This window comes from Podarcis melisellensis (assembly GCF_964234715.1).
Source record: "Podarcis melisellensis genome assembly, chromosome: 8".
Lineage (NCBI taxonomy): Eukaryota > Metazoa > Chordata > Lepidosauria > Squamata > Lacertidae > Podarcis > Podarcis melisellensis.
This window is the reverse complement of record NC_138540.1, coordinates 51,386,628-51,410,140: the sequence shown is the minus strand read 5'-3', so window position 1 is coordinate 51,410,140 and position 23,513 is coordinate 51,386,628. Positions and strand designations below refer to the sequence as shown.

Here is a 23,513-nt window from a genome sequence, read left to right as displayed (position 1 = left end):
TTGGCAATGGATGTGTAGGTGTAAACAATGCATGGATTCAGAAACCTATGTCATGTGGTATGCCTTAATTTCTAAATAAGAGAAATGGAGTCATCTTATACAAAAGTCATACTTCAATCCACTTCTGGCCCTGGGAGACAGAGGAGCAGGAGAGGTGGGGCAGGAGGAGGAGGTGTGGAAGTCCTTGACTACACCAGCCTGACCTATGTTTCCATCCTCCTGCATCTGGTTCTTCACTCGTCAATCCTGCTGCTCTCCTGCCTGTCCCGGCTGTTACAGGCTCCGCCATTCCACTGGTCCCTTCTCCCGGTGCCCACTCATCAGTATCCAGCCACCACTCCTTAGTGTCTAGCCAGTCCCTGACACTGAGACTGATGGGAGTGCAAAAACATATGGGGGGCCTGCTTCAGACAACGTGTCCTGCACTTGCTAGCTTTCTCTTTTACAGCTAATGATTGTGCAAAACAAATATGCAACTCAGCAATACTCTCAATTGGCGGCAACCCCCCTCTCCAGCTACACTGCCAGATGTGTCAGTGGGCATCAGCCATCAGATGCAGAAGAGCACACAGTGAGGCACTCTGGAAAACAGAACTCTTAAAATAGATACAGACAATGCTCCAGTAGTCTAAGCTATGCTTGAGCTTCAATGGATTTGTTCTCAGCTGCAGCACGTGCTATCACATTCCCTACCCTAAAAGCTCTTCCCTGTCTACTTGTCATTGCTTCCAAGCAATTTTGGCAATACCTAGCAGTTCTGCTAAGATGCCTTCAAAGAGCCCCAAGGGCTGACAACCTCAAGTTTGTTTTAAAAAAGTAATGTTTGAATTTGTCAAGAACATGATTTAATACAGATTGATTCTCCTTGCAGTTCCTTTTCTATAGCGTAGTGGGCCCATGAGGTAATTATTTTCCATACTGCTTCTGAGTTAGTTAAATCACCTTGACAATAAATAAATTTTGCAGCATTATCCTAGTCCTGTGCTCAAAGTCCCAACATGTCCAGAAACAGACAGAGGAATTATTTTCTTCTTCCCAGTTTCTTTGAGAAACTTGCAATTTCATAGCAGCAACAGCTTAAATTTAAAATGTGGAAATGCAGAGTTAATGCTCATCACTAAAGGGAGAAATCAATGTTTTATGTATGGAGGTGGTATTGTTTGTCATATTATGCATTTTGTGTTTTTATCCTATAAACTGCTCTGTGATCCTCGGCTAAAGGGGGGTAAATACATTTAATAAATTATAATAGTAGTAATATAAGTGCCTGTAAAAATTCACAGGCAGGACTGAGATTGGTGAAGAAGAAGATGACAAAGTCTCTTTTTCTCCCTCTATCATTACCCTTATTCCTGCCCCCGTTGGCCAGTATTTCGGGGCTGAGTTGGTCACTTTTCTTAGCCACACACTCTGCAGCCTGGCCAGGAAGTTGTTTTGGGACTACACACAAAGTCAGCATGGGCAAAGAATTAAAGAAGCACAATGTTTAACAGCCTACAAACTTTAATAAAATTGAAAGTACTGAGGAATGTCACATGCAGAGCTTACAATAAATAATTAAATTTTGAATGGTTTGAATGTATGCTGGCAAAATCTTTCCATCATAACTGAAAATAATAATTTACTATGCCAAAGGTCCTCGGGTGGCTCAATGGGTCAGTGCATTTGGCGAGAAAGTTGGTGGCTTGAGCACATGTAGGGATGTAGCCAGGATTCCTGCATTGCATGGGGTTGGACTAGATGACCCTTGGGATGCCTTCCAACTCCAGTTCTATGATTCTATTATTCTAAGAGACTTGGAACATACTGCCACATTTCTAAAGTTAGAAGCTGATTACAGTGGTACCTCGCAAGACGAATGCCTCGTAAGACGAAAAACTCGCAAGACGAAAGAGTTTTTCGTTTTTTGAGTTGCTTCACAAGACAAATTTCCCTATGGGCTTGCTTCACAAGACAAAAACGTCTTGCGAGTTTGTTTCCTTTTTCTTAAAACCGTTAATACCCAGGGAATCCGTGCTTCGCAAGACGAAAAAACTCGCAGAACGAAAAAACTCGCAGAACGAATTAATTTCGTCTTGCGAGGTACCACTGTAGTTAACAAGTCAGTCTACTGGTAAGAGGACAGGGGACTACATGTATTGCACTTTTATTCTTTTAAATATGCAATTTTGATGCTGATTCAAAATAATGCCTTAGTACAGAAATAAAATACAGTAAAATCCACTGTCAATCCTATCATATTACAAATGACAACACTGTCCTTATATGCACTGCAAGCTATTGAACACACTGCTGTTCAAGTCAATGGCTGCATCTGCATGTTTCTATTAAACATCAGAACACAGAGGAATAAACATTATTTGGAATTAGACTGCTTCTGCCTTCTAGAATTATACATGGTATCGTCCTTAACTCTGTGATAGCCAGACATTTACTGCTAAGTGTTCAGTTAATTTTTCTGTTGACAAAAGCATACTGAAATTGATTGCGGTGAGAACCAAGGTTATTTTTATGAAACAAAAAAGTGAACACAATCTGTTTCAAATTGTAATTAGATTAAAAACAAAGGTTATCTGCAAATATTCATTCCCTGTTCTCAAGGGTAAGTAAGGACCATAGCTCAGTGGTAGAGCAACTAACTACTTTGAATGCAGAAAGTCCTAGATTCAATCCCTGGCATCTTCAGATAGAACTAGAAATGTCCCCTGACTGACCCTGTAGAGAGCTGCTGCCATTCAGTGTAGACAATACTGAGGTAGATGGGCCAATGGTCTGACACTGCGTAAGGCAGCTTCCTACATTCCACCCTGCATCCTCTATCACACAGTAACAGTTATGTACCACTATTATAGGACTACCTTCTTCTTATACCTCCTTCCCACCAATACTCCATCTGGTCTCTTGGTCGAGACAGTTTAAAATTATGAGCTTAAAATGCATCCAAAACATCTCAGCAGCTAAACCAGCTAGGGATATCTTACAGCCAGCAGTTAAAGGTTTCAAAGTCTGCAGCACACACGTTTGCCACATTTATTCAATTTGGGGAGCTAACTGGAATATATTTCTGCACAGTTTCACATCTTTAGTTATTTAACACTTTATTCCTCTCTAAGACCATAAAAAGTTTCCCTAAGAGATCCACATTTGGCTTTGACTTTTCAGATGAATGTGGTTTGTATCCAACTAAGTCAAAATCAGTGGACTTAAGTTAGTAATGTTCATTGATTTCTGTACGGCCTAATAGGAGACAACCTAGACTAAATACTGGATAAACAACACAGGAGGTGTTAAAGTTCTATGCAAGTTACTGGTGTTTCTCTTCATTTGAGCCTTCAAATATTTGGCTTAAGTGACGTTTATTTTTAACAAATGCTTAGAACAGTGATGCCAAAACCGATAGCAATATTAAGAAAAAACTATGGCTTTTGACTGGAATCCTCCATATATTTACCAAGGAATAAGTGCCTTTAATATCTATTGGATTTATTCCTAAAAGCACAGTTAGAAGAGTTGCTGTATGCAAGGAAGGGGCCAGTAGTCCCTGAAAAAGCATATGGTAGCATTTCATCTGATAAAATTGTGCCAGTAGTAGAAGTACCAGGAAGAAGGAATTATGTGTTTCTTAATATTTTATGAGCTGTTGGGTTTATAGAATTACTCTCAATTTTATAAACTTCTAGGCAGTATGTATTTTATACAAGATACTCCAGAGTGGGGGAGAGCAAAAAAGGAATCCTGTTTACATGTAGCTTGAGAACTTGGCATTCTGGACTACTTGATTACCTGCTGACCATTTGGAAATTATTTTGAGGCTGTATAGTTGTAAGCAGAACAGGTGACAAGTGACACTTGATAAAGTTGCTGGAACGATCTGCTTTGCCTTTTGATCTTTAAAGTAAGAGTCTATTGGCAAGCTGCATTAACCTATCTGCAAACCGTAGAACCTCTGCTCAGATGCAAGTGAATCACAATACAACTGAGTCATGAATGTGCCAGTAATCCTAGTTTAGAAATGACTAAAGGTTTGGATTTCAAGAAGTATAATTCTATGATCTAATATTTAAAAGCAAACAAACAAGATAAATTGTGGTATTTTTAAGTAAGTGGAATAGAAAACAAAGGTTTCAGGGAAGAAAGGTATGAACTGTAGAAAGCAGATCCTTAGGTTATATTGCTTCTGAATTAGGAACAGACAAGACTGCACCACCACACTTGGGTTCTAATGTGATAAAAACTCCAAACTAGTAAGAATGTAACAAATGACACGGCAAATAAGCCTTAAATTTGAGAAGTACTAAAACTGTGCCCAGGCAACGCAAGAAGCAGAAGTGAATCACTCCATTTAGCTATTTATTGTAATTCCTCAGAATGATCAGATATACTAGGTGGCCACCATATGAGTCCTCCAAATTTTTCATTTATGTACATTTGAAAAGGAGCTCCATTGTATCATTACTAATTACATGATATTCTGGAATTAAATGCTTTTGTTAGGAACTTATGACATCTCCATCTGATACTCAAATTATTTTTCTATGCCCATAGGTTGGAACAGAGCTCCTGAAGAACAATTTTAATTTGGAAAGGTTATTACTGTATTGTGTAATATAAAGTTTTTCACTTGAAATTTAAGTAAATTTTGGGGAAACTTACTATCTTCTTATAAGTTCAAGACCCTAAACCTAATTTACACAGAAATGCCTGATTTTTAGAGTTCCAGGGAACTGTGCCACTCCTGAACCCCAGAGCCTTTAAAACCAAGAATCTCAAGTTACAAGATGAGCAACTGGAGTCACACTTGAGCTAATGTCTTCTAGTCACCTAACCACCACCAGCAGGACAGCATCCAAAACACTTTAAGCCCACAACTTATGTGGCAGTTATGTTCAAGGGATTGCACCTAAAGCCAAAATCACATACTGTATAGTAACAAATATGGGTTCAATGGCAGGTGGGATTGCTAAAGTCTTTTTCCCTGGACACCAGCCACCTTTTTCCCCCCCAAAAAATACTTTTTTGCCAAGCACATAAAGCTGAATGTGCACAAGTTAAATGTGCGTAAGTAGCAGGCTTACTGTAATTGAAAAGGGGCGATTCATGTTACCCTCTTAATGAAGGTGGGCTTGTATTCATGTCATCTCAGCTATTCTGAAATACCGAAGAGGGTGGGGACACAACACCAAAAGCAAAAGGCACAAAAACAAAATGGCAACAAAGAAAAATGAGATATTCAAAATGGTGCTTAAAATCTAACTTTATCAAATGATATAAAATACTGCAAAGCCCAACACATTTTGGATGAATTCTTCAGGACATGTAGGTTTTACTAATCACGCAACATCCCTTTCAAGTGCTATACCAAAAATACTGCTCATAGGGAAAGTGAAGTAATGAGCCCTCCTTATGTGCTCATAGGCTAGTTCCAAAGCAAACTCCTAAATCCACAGCCTTATTCCTTGCTTTTCTAATCCACAGCTTTATGTAATGGGAGATACAACGGATAAGGAAGTGAAAGAAGATTAGCAAAACGTCATCATAATCTGATACTGAACATAAATCAAGGTTAACATAACCTCAGACCAGTTAACAAAGATTGCATATTGTTACACTAAAACAGGAACATTTCATGGAAAAATTCTCAAGTATCTTGAAATCTTTTCAAAATCTAAGTAACTGTGCTACTCATTCCACTATTCGGATTCTTTTATATAATTGTTTTTTAAAAATAAGAGAAATGTATGTAGATTTTCCAGGAGACTTGAGCATCCTTTATCAGTGGATGCAAGTTATGCACTTTGGACACTCAGTCAGTTGTCAAAAATTGCTTGTGCTTTGCAAATATTTAGGAGTCTCTTTTATCAATTATTTCTATGAACTGTTTAAGAAGGATATTGACAAGCTGGACTGTATGCAGAGGAGGGTGACCAAGATGTTCAAGGGTCTGGAAACCAAGCCTTATGAGGCCTGGTTGAGGGAATTGAGTATGTTTAGCCTGGTAAAGATTGAGAGGAGATACAATAGTCATCTCCAAATGTCACATGGAGCAAGCAATGCTTTCTTCAACTATCTGATTTGCATCCAAAGTATGACACAAAGTCATGTTTAGAGAGGCATTATTAAACTTCCTATAACATAGGGTTATACCTACTAACAAACACTAAAACATTAAATGACTTAAGAAAAGATGACTGTCCACCTAACCTAGAGGCTCTCTGTGCATAGAAAAGCACTGATATACATATAACTCACAAGAAAGCAGACTTCAACACACATATGAAATGCTCAAGCACTCTTTCCCAGTTGCATACCTGCAACCAATATTACAACAAACAGGAAAGCCAACAACCAGGTCATGTGTATGTATCAGGCTCTTCAAATGCCTGACCTTTAAAGCCCTAAACGGCCTCGGTCCAGTATATCTGAAGGAGCGTCTCCTCCCCCATCATTCTGCCCGGACACTGAGGTCCAGCTCCGAGAGCCTTCTGGCGGTTCCCTCACTGCGAGAGGCCAAGTTACAGGGAACCAGGCAGAGGGCCTTCTCGGTAGTGGCGCCCGCCCTGTGGAATGCCCTCCCATCAGATGTCAAAGCGATAAACATCTACCTGACATTCAGAAGACATCTGAAGGCAGCCCTTCAGTTTTTAATATGTGACATTTCAGTGTATCTTTTATCTTTTATCTTTGTTGGAAGCCGCCCAGAGTGGCTGGGGAAACCCAACCAGATGGGCGGGGTACAAATAATAAATTATTAATTATTATTATTATTATTAAATTTAATCCTTTATTATACTATTTTTTCCCCTTTTCTTTTTCAATATACTGCTTTTTTTAAAAGCAAAAACGCATTCAACCTTACACTTATAACATCACTTACCATCATCCAAAGTGATGTCTTGCAACCCTATCGTCTGAAAATTCAACTCTCGATCTTCAGGTTCAGGTTTAATGTTAACAGCTGATTCCTCTGGTGAAAATGGAGATGAGTCACATATGTTATGATGCATCAAAGATGAAGCTGCAGGAATTCCACCCAAGCCTGGGCTGTGTGCCTGTGGGGACTGTTGTCCAGAGTGACCAACAGCAGTTGGAGGAGGAGATGAAGTGGGTCCTGAGCTAGGAGTCTGGTAAGGCATAGGCTGCAATTGTGGAGAAGATGGCCCAGATCGTGGTGAATGGCCCAATGAATGAGAAGGTTTTGGGGATGGCGATGAAGTGTTACCTGGATTTGAAGAATGGTAAGTAACTTGTTGCAACTGTGTGGAAGGGTGTCCCAGGGACTGAGTCATTGTGGAAGAGACAGAACTTTGCAGAGGATTTGAACAATGGTATCCCATTGACTGCAAATGAGGTGACGATTGTCTTGATTGAGTTGGGTGGACTGAAGGATGCCCTCCTGTTGCAGCTGAAGTTGACACTGAAACTGGACTTGAAGAAAGATAGGGCATTGTTGGTAGAGATTGGCAGCTAAGGTTTATCAATGGAGGTACAGCTGCATCTTGTTGAAAGGAAATTGCATCATAGCCTTGGCTGGAGGAAGCAGAGTTCATGGGAAGACCAGTCTGTCCATTAAACATAACATTAGATTGCATAGGCTGGTAGGAAGGCCTCGCAGAAGGTGCTGATGTTACCTGAAAAGATTGGTGGACTACAGCTGGAGACAAAACATGATGCTCTTCACCTGGACTAATGCTTCTATTCTGGATGTGTGGCAACTGAGATACTGGTGAGGATGCCATGGATGTGTACGTCTGCTGAACTGGGCATACAAGGCTCCTAGGTGAAGTAGAAAGTAAACTATCATGCGAGAGCCCTGGATCTGGTGAAGGCAGCTGAGTTTGGAGAGAAGAGAGTCCTTTAACACCTGTACAACGAGTCAAGGACAACGATGGAACTGAAGACAAATCCATTTCATCTCTGTTCTCTTGCTTTAGTACAACTGTGAAATAAGAAAACCAACTATTTACTAAATTCAGATAAAATGACGGACATCAGAACTTGGTCACAGAAGATGCAACCTTATCCCAAGTCAGTACAAGGCCATGCATATCGCCATATAGTGGTACCTTGGTTTACGAACAGTCATGTTTACGAACTATTCGGTTTACGAATTCCGCAAAACCGGAAGTAGTGTTCCGGTTTGCGAACTTTACCTCGGTCTATGAACGGAAGCTGAACGGTGGAAGGGCCCCCGGCGGCGGGAGGCCTCATTAGGGAAAGCGTGCCTCGGTTTAAGAATGGATTTGGTTTAAAAACAGACTTCAGGAACGGGTTAAGTTTGTAAACTGAGGTACCACTGTATAATCGATCCCGACCAAAAGAAGCCATGTGAGTCTCATGCAGATGTCATTCCCAGCCACAGTAAGCAATATACATCTTTATTAAGGTACATGTTAGAGATTGCATGCACAAGTCCCATATTCAAGATGGAATCTATGCCACACTTAACTATAATAGAATTAATTGTGCTGTTAGAAGTCAGAAAGAAAAGCCTGGAACCTGAACTGCTACCAACTGCAAGAACCAGAAAATATTGTGCCCTCCTCTCCTTGGCTATAATCACCCACATATATCTAACTCTGCTGTCTTTGTATAGATTTTAATTGTAAGCTGCTTTGAGAGTCAATCTTTGCTGAAAGTAGTGAATGAAATATACACAACTATTGATCATATAGGTTTATATTACCTAAAGAGTTTCACATTATAAGCAATGGAAATTGTGAAAAATGAAGAACTTTTTACAAGCACTTAATGCAAAATTTAAAAAGCTGAGACCCATTTCAGTATGCAAAGTCAACATTCAGTGTAGGAAGCAGTACACTCCGGCGGGCTAGGGACAAAGGTGAGAGCTGTTTCCTAGTTCTGCTGGATCTCTCAGCGGCGTTTGATACCATCGACCATAACATCCTTCTGGACCGTCTTGAGGGGCTGGGAGCTGGGGGCACTGTCATACAGTGGTTCCGCTCCTTCCTCCTGGGCCGTGTTCAGAAAGTGGTGGTGGGGGATGAGGGTTCAGACCCCTGGTCTCTCACTTGTGGGGTGCCTCAGGGTTCTGTCCTCTCCCCCATGCTTTTCAAAATTTACATGCAGCCACTGGGAGAGATCATCAGGAGGTTTGAGCAGGGTGTTCATCAGTATGCAGATGATACCCAGCTCTACCTCTCTTTTAAATCAGAACCAGTGAAGGCGGTGAAGGTCCTGTGTGAGTGTCTGGAAGCGGTTGGAGGATGGATGGCGGCTAACAGATTGAGATTGAATCCTGACAAGACAGAAGTACTGTTTTGGGGGGACAGGAGGCAGGCAGGTGTGGAGGATTCCCTGGTCCTGAATGGGGTAACTGTGCCCCTGAAGGACCAGACTCACAGCTGTCCATGGAGGCACAGGTCAAATCTGTATCCAGGGCAGCTGTTTACCAGCTCCATCTGGTAAGTAGGCTGAGACCCTATCTGCCTGCAGACTGTCTCGCCAGAGTGGTACATGCTCTGGTTATCTCCCGCTTGGACTACTGCAATGCGCTCTACGTGGGGCTACCTTTGAAGGTGACCCGGAAACTACAACTAATCCAGAATGCGGCAGCTAGACTGGTGACTGGGAGCGGCCGCCGAGACCATATAACACCGGTCTTGAAAGACCTACATTGGCTCCCAGTACATTTCCGAGCACAATTCAAAGTGTTGGTGCTGACCTTTAAAGCCCTAAACGGCCTCGGTCCAGTATATCTGAAGGAGCGTCTCCTCCCCCATCGTTCTGCCCGGACACTGAGGTCCAGCTCCGAGAGCCTTCTGGCGGTTCCCTCACTGCGAGAGGCCAAGTTACAGGGAACCAGGCAGAGGGCCTTCTCGGTAGTGGCGCCCGCCCTGTGGAATGCCCTCCCATCAGATGTCAAAGCGATAAACATCTACCTGACATTCAGAAGACATCTGAAGGCAGCCCTGTTCAGGGAAGTTTTTAATATGTGACATTTTAGTGTATCTTTCATCTTTGTTGGAAGCCACCCAGAGTGGCTGGGGAAACCCAGCCAGATGGGCGGGGTACAAATAAATAATAATAATAATAATAATAATAATAATAATAATAATAATAATAATAATTGAATCAGTCTGACTGTCATTTTATGGCATAGCTTGTTTATTTTACATAAACAGTCATGATAATAGGAATAAATTTTGCTTTCAAAATTAATAATCTCTGTGTGTAGTGAGATAGCATAATTTTACAAAATGTGTGTACCATTACTATTGTTTTAGACATCTTGATATGTTTAACTCAAGACAGTAATACTATATACATCTGAGTAAGTTGTATATGGTTGGTTTGAGACAGATTGTCAAGAGTGGGAGAGATGTGTATTAAAAGTGAAAATACTGTATTTTCCACCCAGCACTGACATTCACATTTATTGTTACAGATAGGTAGCCGTGTTGGTCTGCCATAGTCAAAACAAAACAAAATTCCTTCCAGTAGCACCTTAAAGACCAACTAAGTTAGTTCTTGGTATGAGCTTTCGTGTGCATGCACACTTCTTCAGATACACATATCTGAAGTAACTGAAGAAGTGTGCATGCACACGAAAGCTCATACCAAGAACTAACTTAGTTGGTCTTTAAGGTGCTACTGGAAGGAATTTTTTTTTGTATTCACATTTATTCTGCATTTTGAAGGGCTTTTCCTATTTCTAACCTTCAAGCTCAAAAGGTAAACAGTTTCTCCCCTGATCTTGGGTCTACAATTAATGCTTTCAAAATACCGCTGGATGGACTTCTCAACCTTTTATCAGCTGCCAAGAATTAGTGTTGTACAAAACATCAAGATCCAATTTAGGCACCTTAATAGCCATAGCCAAATATAATTGCAAAAATAATTTTTAAAAAACAGGTACCCCAAATCCAGGTTAAGTGCTATTGAAATTTGAAACAAAGAACATTTTGAATTTCACCCTTGATTTATACTAGAAAGAAGGTATGTATGTACCTGGAGTGTAAGTAAAACGCTGAGACTGACTTTTTTTCCTCTTGCCATTGCAAACATAGAACTGCACCTGGACAGTAGCTGTAACTGTTTTGTTGTGGTATGGAGGAACTTCAAGAACAATTGTAGCCTGAATGAAAAACGAATGAAATTTGCATATTAAAAGCAAGAGCAAACATCTTCCCCTAAATAAGCCTCGTCCTCTCCAAGATCAGCTGGCAAAGCATATGCTTTCTCCTCTAAAGTACTGTACTATTTGTTAGGCTACCAGGCAGAGACTTTTAAGTGGTGGCATCTTTTTTACAGAATGGCCATCGCTGGGAAAGTTCAATAGGCCACCTCCCCATCTCTCCACTCCCTTTCTTTTGTATCCTTAAAAGTCACAGAAAATCTAACTGTGATTTTAAATTTCTTATAAACAGTTCCTTGATGCAGGACAAATCATCATATTAATCTTTTAATTATGTAAAGTATATTCCAGAATTTTCATTTGCTAACCAAACATCTATACTACTGGACATGTCAGTGGCACATAAATTCAACTTCTTAGACATGGCTGGGTTCTCTGTGGCTAAAAGGTAGATAAAGGACTTCTGCTATATTTGCTGTAGTATGTTGGAAATCTATTATCCCCTTTTTTCTTCACACCATTTTGGCTCCTTTTACATCCCAAGCCCCTGGGCTCAACTCCTTTCCACTACTCCGACGCCTATCTTTAGTCTTTTCCACCTCCTCTGTTTTAATATCTTTTTTTCTCTTTGTTTCCAGATAGTACTCTAGAAAGAAACCTTTTTAATATTAATCTAGCCTTCCCAGGATATAGCTTCAGGAGCTCTTTCAAACCCAGAACTCAGTTCTCAAACATATTAAGCAGCAATAAGATTATGTGGGTGCCTTTCCCCCTCATTATTGATACAGCTCTTTGGCCTACATGATCAATGTAGACAATACAGAGCTGACAGGCAGTATCTCTCTAGGGTTTCATAATGGAATTTTTCTCATCCCCCACCTGGATGTGCATAGACTGAAAGCTGCACTCTTTTGCACACAAAGCATGACTACCACTGAGATAAGCCCTTCCTGAGCAACCATAATAGTCACAGCACTCAATGGAGGAAAGGCTTTGCATCAGAAATTCTGAATTCCAGGTAGGGTTTGACACCTTTCAGTGAAGTCCTTGCAGAAAGAACATAAAACGTCCTCCTACCGGCCAATTCTGGTCTAACTGCCATGCTCAAAGCCAACTCCTAGAAAAACTAGCTAGCTCCTACATTCTGCAAACATTTATTGCACCCCTACTGATATGTAAACACCCATGAAGTAGATCAGTTATACTTAAACATTTAACCTTTCTGCTAAAATGAGAAAATTTATGGCTACCCACATTGTGCTCAAGTGTCTGCCAAGCTGCTTACAAGGCTACAGTACATTTAAAAATAATTCCCCACGTTTAAAAGAAAGCTCACCTCTTGACTCCTTTCTCTAATTATTTTTCCTTCCACCTCCCACTGGGGCCTTCCATCTATCAAGAGAAATATTTTAGTTGAAGTATCAAATTACTGAAAAAAGCAATCTAATAATTAATGATAGACAAAACACAGACTGTAAAAATCCTTCATGCTAGTTTTCCTTTAAAAATCCAAAGGTATCTCAATGCACGAGATCCCCAACATTTGAGTTATGCATAGTACTGACACAGAATTGCCTTGATTTAACTGCTAGCAAAGAGTCCAGAAAGATGAATACTGTATAGAAAAGGTAGGTTTAAAAGAGGAATCTGAAATAGGGGAGAGAAGGAAATTGTTGTTTTGGCACATTCATAATTAATTCATAACTAGTGGCTGCTGCAATTGCAGAATAGCTTGCATAAAAAAGGAGTGCAAAGAGAGGCTACACTTGGGAGGTGGGGAGACTTAAGGCTCCTTCACCTGCTGAAAGAATAGCAAACCAGGTTAAAAATCACTGGGAAAGTAAGAAGCAGCACCTTGGTAAGGGAAAACTCTGCAATAATTCTAAGCAGCTAAAGCTTAGAATGTGCAGAAACAGTGGCTGTTGCTCTACACGAGTTTCTAATGTCACTTCTGATGAGAAATGTTATAGGGTGTGTTGAATTTTTCAATTTCCAAAATGAGGGCTGATGAAAAGTTGTAATATGATTTGAGAATTCAAATGATATTTTGGTTAAATTAATATAATTTAGGGTTTTTTGGTAAATAACTACATAATATTGACTTTTACATTTTTGTAGAATTTTGTGGAATAATCTTAAACTTGTGTTATTAAACAAATTGTGAAAAAATGTTGGGAAATTGCATTAAAATCATTAAAAATGATTGCCAAGTACTTGCAGTTATATTATATATTGCTAGTAGCTCTGTTATTTATATATTTAAAACATTCTATATTAAATTGCATACTACAATTACACACATGCACACACACACACACACACACACACACATATATAATTCACTAATGTTGTGTTATATACTCACCTTGCCCCTTTTCAAGAAATATTATTTTTGATTCTGGAAGGAAATTCGATCCAGTAACAACCATTTCATGGCCTCCATTTACTGAGCAACTGTTGATGTTGTATTTCTCTATCTGAGGAAGTTCTTGAGCCGATCTCTGAGCTTTGTGAAAAAGATGTACAAATATAAATAAGCATGCTAGAATTATAGCTAGGAGGGTAAGGTGGCCAAAGCCTGTATTTACCATTTAAAACAGTGTGCATCATTTAAACATAATTATTATCGTAGATAGGTGCTGGTAATCATGCAGTGTTCATTTTCCTAAAGGAGAGGAAAACAAGTTTTTCATATCCATATATCATTATCACTAAGCTGGTTTCCAAGTCAACTATGCCCCTTCTATGAAAGGAAAATGCTAAACTAGAACAAATTTTATATAAATCTGCTATGAGGCACAATTTAGGCTATTAAAATGGGTGGAAAATCCCATGTTGAAAACAATGCTACATGACTCAAATAATGTTTTTCAAAAGAAATTGTGGTTCAAAAGCGTTTATATCAAAATGCAAGTTATTTTGTGAGGGTATACATCAGATTTGGACAAATTCCAAATAAAAAACATATTCAGAGCTTTTGGGACATATTCAGAGCTTTTATTAGCTGAAGGGGAATCGTCAGAAATGCTGCAAACACACGTGGGGACCTCTAAACTGATTGAGGGGAATGTGACTGTTAAAAAAACTGTGCAGTAGATCTCCAAAAATGGAAACACTTCTCCCTAAGCTTGCCATTTAAGGGAGAAGAAGAGCTCTTTAGCTTCCAATCAGAGGGATTTTACCAGGGCTCTCAAATCAACTTTTGGGAATGGATGTTAAAGTAACATATCACCTTGTTCTTGTCTATTATGTAGTCTTTCCTAGTTCTGTTAGGGGTGTTTCCTTGGAAATGCTAGACATTTGAATCCCTCTGTCTCTGTACCATCTCCCCACAATCCACTCCTGTTAATCAGCTTTCTGATTTTTGGTGCCAATACAGCAGAACACAAACCTGAAGTTTCCCCATCTCCCGCTACACTCATTTATCATAACTCCCTAGCTCCTACACCCAAACTTCTGAAATTGTGCAGTTTGCTTTCCTAGAGTATTTGATGCATGCCATTTTTATAATAAAATTGTTTCCCACAAAACTGCAAATCCCATTTAGTTCTCCTACCAATATTAACTTTTAAAGGAGCCCAACACAAAACCAAAACCCTGGATCTATTTGACAGTAATTTGGCAGTCTTTATCCATTTAGGTAATGTTATGCGTGTAAATTGCATCTAATTTTATACCAGTATTTCCTTCCAGCTAGAAGCCCCACACAGCTAATAATAAGGCAATATATATTGCCATGCTAAATTCAGAATTCTAATATTATGTATTTCTATAACTATCAATATGGATCTAGCCCAGGCTTCCTCAACCTCGGCCCTCCAGATGTTTTGAGACGACAATTCCCAGCATCCCTGACCACTGGTCCGGCTAGCTAGGGATCATGGGAGTTATAGGCCAAAAACATCTGGAGGGCCGAGGTTGAGGAAGCCTGATCTAGCCAATTAATCTAACAAAGGGAAAAACTCAACACAACAAAATAATAACTTAAAAATGAGTACAAATTAGCATCAAAAGGGGATAAATCCAGCATGAAATCAGTTTTTATTTTATTAAGTGTACTCAATGAGGAACACAACACAAAGAAGAGAAAACTTACAGCATTCAACAGGTATTGAAGCAGCTTGAAGGGACAAGACTTTTCCATTAGGCTGTGGGATGTGAACTCGAAACACAAGCCGCACTCTTGTATTCTTCCTTCCAATATCTGTCTCCCCTTTACGAAGTTCTATGTCAGAATTGCGGAGTTTCAAAATACCTGCACAGTCAATACTATGGGAGACAGAGAGTTGAATGAAAATGTACGTCAGATGTTTCTTTTTATATAATTCAAGTATGCATATTTTATAGTTACTCATATTTTCCTTCTTGCTGTTTGAATGCTTGTCAGACATGAAACCAACATCCATGCACATTGTTCTTTACTAGCTTATGTGGGAATACAGTCTCAATACTCTACCCAGTACCATTAACAAATGCAGAAACAAAGAATGCTATTTAAAATGGCAGGAGTCATCCTTAGAAGCAACCGCAGCTGTGCCACACAAAGAAACAAAACAATCTCTTATTTTTCCATGAAATTATCATTTTGAAATGGCAAACTATGCATATAATAAAATGTGGAAGAAACTGGATACTTTTTTAAATTTGCAAAACACTAAACAGGCAAAGTATCACACCACAGGTATATGGTAGAAGTAGACAAACTATCCAACACTAAGGTCCACTCTGAAAATGTGGGAGTTGGAAGAACCTTGGGTGACTATTCCTATAGTTAACATATGCCAATGAAATTCTCATGAGTAATGCTCATGAAAATTGCACATGCCAGACTACAGCTGGTGGCTAGGGTGCACTTGTTACAAGCCTCATTCAGCAACTGTTACCTTCATGTATCACATTTCTTCCATCTGAACTAATAAATCTTGAGGGTTAGATTAAGCTCAAATTCACCAAGTCAGTTTGAATACAACATTCCTATCCCTCCAAACCACATGGTGAAGGCTCATGGACTCCTTCTTTATCCCACATACTCTCTTCCTAGTTTGAGCAAACCATAGTCTACTGTTGCACCCAAACTATGACTTGTGCAAAGGAGGAAGGGAAGGAGGAAATCTGAGTGGATGAGGGGAGGGAATGCAAATGCCTAACCTGCCAAAACATGGGTTTGGAGATCAAAACATTACATCTGAGCCAATCTATTTTAACATTCCTATTTGGTCAGATCTTAGTATTTTGCTATTACATGGACTAGAAACATTTGTTTTGTTTGAAAAAAACTTTCAATTTTTGTAAATCGCTCTGAGGTTTTTTACAGTTGAGCTGTGTATATGTTTTTTTTAAAAAAATACTAATTTCTGGAATCAATATGAATCATACAGAAATTGTAGAGGCACAGGGAGTGAAAGAGAGAACAAACAGCTATCCTGAATATGCTTACAGGCTAATAAAAATTACTTTAAAATTCTAATAAGCAAATACAAAAAAGTAAGTGAATCAGTTATTATCTAGCCAATGTATTTATGATCCACCTTCTACATGTGTCAAGATGATTTACACCCATAAAAATCCAGATATAGTTTAAAAAACAATCCAAAATGTAACTTGAAGACACCTGTCGTAGGGACAGCTACACCCAAAAAATCCTGCTTCACGTTACTGTAAAAAACATTTCTCATTCATTTCATGTAAAATACAGTAGCAGCCGCAACAACAACTTTAAACTACTGCAAGAAACTGGTAATCTTTCATTTAGGAGAAACACTATATAGCAGAAAACATTTCAGTGTGTCATTTACAGGTTAGAAAACCCATCCATAATAAATCTTGTATCAATCTGGAGAATACTTTCTTTAAAATGAAGCGACTGTTGAGAAGCCATCATTAGAAGATAGCACACATTTCCTATGAAGTTTGTAACATCACCTCCCTAAATATGGCTGGGAAACCTGGAATGCAATATGTTGATCTGCTTGAACATATCTTTTGACGTACCTGGCTGACATATTGTTTTCAGGAAGAAGTGGAATTTCCAAGACCTTTGTGCTTGCAATAATTATCTCTTGACTAGCAGTAGCAACTGTTTTACCCGTGATTCTATGCACTTGGTAGAAGGCATGTGGCCGTAGATAACGATCATCCGCTGTCCCAATGAACATCTGTAGGTTTACTGGCTTTTCACTATAACCCAGGAGCTAATAAAAAAGAAAAAAAGATAACTTCTAAATCCCGGTTTTGTAAAAGAAATTGGCTTTGCCCAAAAACTAAAAAACAGACGTTAATGCATTAGGACTGTAAGTCATACATAAATACATTTACTTACATGAGTCCAAATAATTTAAAAGGCATGATTATGGAGTCCAGTGGTTTCGAATTTGTCTCAAAGTATACATTTTTGTAGCTGTACCTACTTTAAAAACTTTAAATATGAATTTTACTACCACCACTTAAAATAGTTCCCATACATTCATTGCAATCTTTGTAACTCATGAATAATAATAATAATAATAATAACAATAATAATAATAATAATAATTTATTATGTATACCCCACCCATCTGGCTGGGTTTTCCCAGCTACCCTGGGCAGCTCTCAACAGAAAATTAAAAATACGATAAAACATCAAACATTAAAAACATCCTTAAACAGGGCTGCCTTCAGATGTCTTCTAAAAGTCAGATACTTTTTTATTTCCTTGACATCTGATAGGAGGGCGTTCCACAGAGTGGGCACCGCTACCTTAAAGCCCCTCTGTCTGGTTCCATGTAACCTCACTTCTCACAGTGAGGGAACCACCAGAAGGCCCTCAGAGCTGGACCTCAGTGAAGGAATTACAGTACTTTAAATATCACTTTACTGCTGAACAGAAATGACAGCAGCTTACTTAAACCCAACTAGTGACTTGACTTCCTGGCTCATCAAGAAATGTATCAAATACAATCAAAATTCACAATCACTCCCTACAATAACTCCCCATTGTGTTGTGGGGAACATAATCACTGTATCCCAGGAATAAGAGATGAGACATCACCTGACAAGGCTGCTAGTCTGGCTCACCTATTAAGCATTCAGAAAGCTATATCCAGGTGCCAAATGAGGGTTAATCAAGAGGGGGTGCTCTTCACCAGCTTAAATTTCACCTAGATTCTACACCAAAGTGATGGGCGGGACAGGCAGAGAAAGATACTACTTGGCAGGAAAGTTGCCCATGTTAATTGGCCCCAATAAGGTAAATACAGCATTTTGACATTTATGAACCAGCATGGCCTTACTACTGCCGGGTTTTCTACAAACTCCAACAGCTGTTGGGGACACAATGTTATAAACTAGGATATTTTAAGGAAGCAGCAATGTGCTGTATCAACTGTACTAATCTTAAATTAACTGCCACATAATGCAATGTGCCTGGGAAACTCAGTATAACTATTCTCCAATATTTTATTTTTAAACATTTACACTGGCTGGAAGAAGTTATAGACTTGTTCTGGAACAACAAAATAAGAATGGTTCTACATGTCTTGATCACCCTATGCTTAAAAAAGAGAAGTGTTTTACTAATCATGGCACTGGGGTCAATTAGACCACAGTGGTTAAGAACCTAAACTGTCCACCAATTCTCCCCATGCAAATGTTGCCCTGCAATAATGTTGCCTTGTATTTATTGAATACATTTATATATTGTACTTCAAAGCAGGTTCCCTGGGTGGTTTGTGTAAACACAATTCAGAATAAAAACACTACAACAAGGCAATAAGCCCAGCCAAAAAACCCAAGTTAAAACCAGCAAGAAACACAGAAACAATTGAAACAATAATAATATGCAGCATTGTGTCATCTGCATAACCACAGACTAGCCAAGGCTTTCATATGCGTGCCAGTCAAGCTGGATAGAATGGTCTCGGCAAATTTTCCCAGATCAATCTTCCTCAACATCAACTTAGGGACCATCTACATCAGCTCAGGCAGGGAAACCAATGGGAAGCAGGGTGGCTGATACACCAGCAGAATCCCTAATCAATCCCTAGACCCCAGTACAAGCCTGGCACATGACTGAACAGGATGACTTATGGAATTCCTATAGAGATCTCACAAGCCTATACTTATGCTTGCACTGAGTACCCAAAAAGGAACAGCCCAGAGAGACTAACTCCTCCCAGCTCACCAAGTCTCAGTACTGCACACCAAGTCAGCCTCCTCATCCACAATTAATCACAAATGGATGAGGAAAAAATTGTTATTGACTAACCTGGAATTTAGCACTTGAAGGCCAGAGGGTAAGCTAGTAAGGTTACCATAAACCATCTGGGTGGAGATGAGCTCTTGACATGATGGTGCTGAAGCAAAATGAAGATGGTAAAAAGAAGCACCTCCAGGAAGAACACAGGACTACAAATTCCGTTTTGGTCTTGTAATGTTTCTGCCTTATATACTACTTTTGTATCCTGCAGTGTTTGCTTCCATATTAATGTTTCAAAACAGCCAAAATAAGCAGCTATACACTACTGTGTATCTTTGAACACTTGAATAATATTCTCTCCCACAGACACTTTGAACTTACTGAATTCCAGGTTGTGTTGATGCACAACAGATGCCCAAAATATTTCTTCAGGAACTTCACAGAAAGAGCATTGACTACTGTACTTAATGAGCACTACCTCAGCAAATGAAAGGAAAACTACTCCACCATTTAAGTCCAAGACTGCTTTCACTTGAACACATGCTCTTTCAGGAATATGTTGTCTGAACTGAGATTCTACCTTTTTTTAGGCAAAACTAAAAGTAAAGTACCAAATTCCTGCCTGTTCTTTGCTTAGGGTCTTTCTTGTGAAGAATACTTATGCCCACATTCACAATATGGTAACATAACACTTTCCATGTACTTTCAATATTTTGCTTGAAAAAAGTTTTATCTCAAGAGAATACTAAAAATCTATTTTGTTTACACAGTTATTGCCATCTGCAGGGCTAGCTCTGAAAACCCCCCAAATACAGATATATAGATTAGGGATGTGTGATAAATCGCTGTATCATTGAATACTAGTATTGAAATAACATTGTCTAAGTGTTTCACCAAGGCAATATACCGGTGAACAAAAGGTGGACACTAACAGCTTCCCAGGGGGTAGCTCATCTGAACAATACTTTACTTTGCAGATTATTTGCTGGAATGGTATATCCAGCTTTGTTTCTCTCTCCCTCCTAACCGATAAGAAAAGCCCTCACACAAACCAGCAAACACTTTCAGCTTCACCAGTATCTTTCCACTTAAAGGGTAAAGGGATCCCTAACCATTAGGTCCAGTCGTGGACAACTCTGGGGTTGCGGCGCTCATCTTGCTTTACTGGCCTAGGGAGCCGGCGGTTGTCCGCAGACAGCTTCCGGGTCATGTGGCCAGCGTGACTAAGCCGCTTCTGGCGAAACCAGAGCAGCGCACGGAAACACCGTCTACCTTCCCACCGGAGCAGTACCTATTTATCTACTTGCACTTTGACATGCTTTCAAAATGCTAGGTTGGCAGGAGCAGGGACCAAGCAACGGGAGCTCACGCCGTCACAGGGATTCAAACCGCCGACCTTCTGATCAGCAAGCCCTAGGCTCTGTGGTTTAACCCACAGCGCCACCCATGTCTTTCCACTTAGAACTCAGCTAGTTATGTAGAACCTGCTAACAATCCAGGAGGAACACCCCCCCCCCGCTAGAGAGTCAAGATGCAGCAGCAAACAAAGAACTAAACAAAGAACTGGAAAGCACTTCTTTCTTCTCTCACAACCCCACCAGTGAAAAAAGAGAAGGAAGCGTGTTTTTAAATTTTCTGGTGGTGTTTACGTTGTTGGTTTCCCCTAAATAACTTTCCTCCATGTCAAAAAGGAAGGGTTTTTTTATTTAAAGGAGACTATATTTTGCTTGCTTGCCCTCCCTCCCTTGGTTATAAAGGAAGAGCTTGGTGAGATGAGGGCTTTGGGGGGGCTCTTCTGTGGGGGGGGGCGAATGGAGGGGAGATCAGGCTGGCTGCCTTATGCTGAAATGGGAGGTTGGGTACTCTGTGAGAATGATGGGGAGGGTGTTTTTCAGTAAGCAGTGCAAGCAAATTTGTGTCTACTCACAAGCAAGCCCTACTGAATTCAATGAGGCTTGCTCCCAGGAAGGTAGAAGTTAGTTTAATTGAACTCAGTGGGGCTTAGGCATGCAGAGATTCCACTTAGACCTCTGAGTGGGGAAGCAGATGCAACTTGGCTAGCAAATCACTTAAAATATTCTTAAGTTGGTTGAAAATATATTAAATATATTATATGGAAGTTTATTTAATATTTTTATTAAATCTACTACTTTCTTAAATTTTAAGGCCCTCCACCACCGCAGGGAGCCTCGTCAAGGCCCTCTGCTGCTGTGCGGAAACAAGACACACCCTCTGCCACTGCAGCGAGGTATGGCAGGACCCTCTGCCGCCATAGGGAGGCCCAGCAAGGCCCTCCACCACCACAGATATGTACTGTGATATATAGAGATATCATATTTAGCTGGTGATATATCATGATGTTGAAAACCAGGTATCACCCAGTACAAATATAGATTAAATAAATAAATAAATAAAGTTGTGCCAGAATGGATGTTCCAACTGCATTGTGCTTTACAGTATTGTGTAGAGACTATTTTATTGTACATCTCCTTGGAGAGGAAGCTGAGGAGTTAAAAAACCAGAATAACTATCATCAATATTGTCTCAAGATTCTTTTTCCTGGCATTAAGGTTTCTGAGAGACATTTGACCATAATTCAGTGGTAGCGCACATACTTTATACAGAGAAGGTCCCAGTTATTTCCAGTTAAAAGAACCAGGTAACAAGTAAAGAACAAGACCTTTTCCTGAGACCCTAAAGAGCCATTGCCAATCAGAGTAGACAGCCCTAGGACAGACAAATAAACTGGTCTGGTGTAAGGCAGCAACCAATGTCCCCACAATAGTTCTGTTCAATGCCGTCTTCCTTAACTACGAATCCACCCATGCAGAAGAGTTTTGCACGATTTCGCCCTTTACAAGTCTTCCAGAAAGAAAATGTGTATATCTACTTGGAATGACAGCTGCATTGTTGTCCTTCTGTAAAATCCAAAATCCTCATACAAGTTAGGCAGTGATAAATCATCCCATAAATATTAAGTTTAATTAGATTACTGACACCAATGCCAGCCTGTTGAATATGCAACCATATGTCCTTTACACAAAGATAGTAAATTAAACTGGTGGTTGAAGGGAGAGGAGATGAGCTAGAAGTGTAATATTACAAAAGGGAGCACCGTATATTTAAAATAAATTTATATTTACTACCAGCATCTGCTCCAGTTAAATCTAAACACACTCATGTGCAACACAATCATACACTTTCATTTTGTAAACATAATCATATGCTCTTCACCCAAGGGATCAAACAGAATGTTGTAAATAATGAAAAAGTTACAGCACACTGTCACTACTGACCTCTAAAAACCCTCCGCTAGTAACTGTATACTGTAACACACAACCCATTGCTTTATGGAGGAAACTCTGCCAAGTTGTTTGTGTGTTTCTGTATCGTTTCCATAGCAAAGGTCAGTGGATGCTAAGTTAAACTAAAGCTGAAAGGCTGAAGAGAGAAGGTCACCAAAGGATAAGCTACAATAGTTTCCCCCTGAAAAAACTAATTGTACTAGTGTGTTACAGGTGGATAACTCTGCTTTTATGTAAAGCGAGATGAAAATCAGTATGTATGCATTTTTAATATTTGAAAATATCTAGAACACAATGCTTTCAACCAAAGATGCATGCAGATTTTTATTACAAAGTTAAACTTTGTTTCTGTTGTGATATGTGTGCATGCATTGTTGTTTAAACTTAAGAAAAGCAATAAAAATAAAATTTAAAAACAAGGTTAAGCTTTTGACCATATTGTTTGAATTAGTAACTGACATTTTGGAATGAAATAATGTTACCATATTAAACAGCATTAGAATTATTTTGGTTAGACCTTTAAATTTCCAAATCTGAAGTTACCATCTTATATAGGTCCTTGCAGAAAATAACCCACACAATCCAGATTGGGAGGCTACAAGCACAGAACTGGTGCAGAACAGGTACTTGTAAAAAATTTCAAAAATATAAAATGAGCATGCATATAGCAAAGAAAACTGAACAGGCAAACTTTAAAGTCATTTTAGTCAAAGTTCATTTTTTGTATCTTCTAGTTTTGACTCCCCACCTCCTTTAGCAGATTGGCAGTTTATTCTGTACGTATTTAACCAACATACAGAACAGCCTCAAAGGTGCTGGGGGTAAGCATCTTGAGAACATACAATGGAAGGGCTGGAAAAGGGAAGCTAATATTAAACATTATGCTCCAACGTTAAACAACATTTTCATCAACATCACCTTATCAATTCTCTTGCAAACT

General features: G+C 39.4%; 1 protein-coding gene across 1 annotated transcript in view; it reads right to left on the bottom strand.

Moving 5' to 3' along the window:
• Window positions 1–23,513, bottom strand: part of NFATC3 (nuclear factor of activated T cells 3) — a 52,340-nt gene that overhangs the window by 4,431 nt on the left and 24,396 nt on the right. The window contains exons 4-9 of the mRNA XM_081920269.1: window positions 17,087–17,286; window positions 15,192–15,364; window positions 13,461–13,601; window positions 12,432–12,487; window positions 10,969–11,095; window positions 6,875–7,936 (exon numbers count right to left, since the gene is read on the bottom strand). Coding sequence (XP_081776395.1) covers window positions 6,875–7,936; window positions 10,969–11,095; window positions 12,432–12,487; window positions 13,461–13,601; window positions 15,192–15,364; window positions 17,087–17,286 — 1,759 coding nt within the window. The remainder of the gene's footprint in view (window positions 1–6,874; window positions 7,937–10,968; window positions 11,096–12,431; window positions 12,488–13,460; window positions 13,602–15,191; window positions 15,365–17,086; window positions 17,287–23,513) is intronic.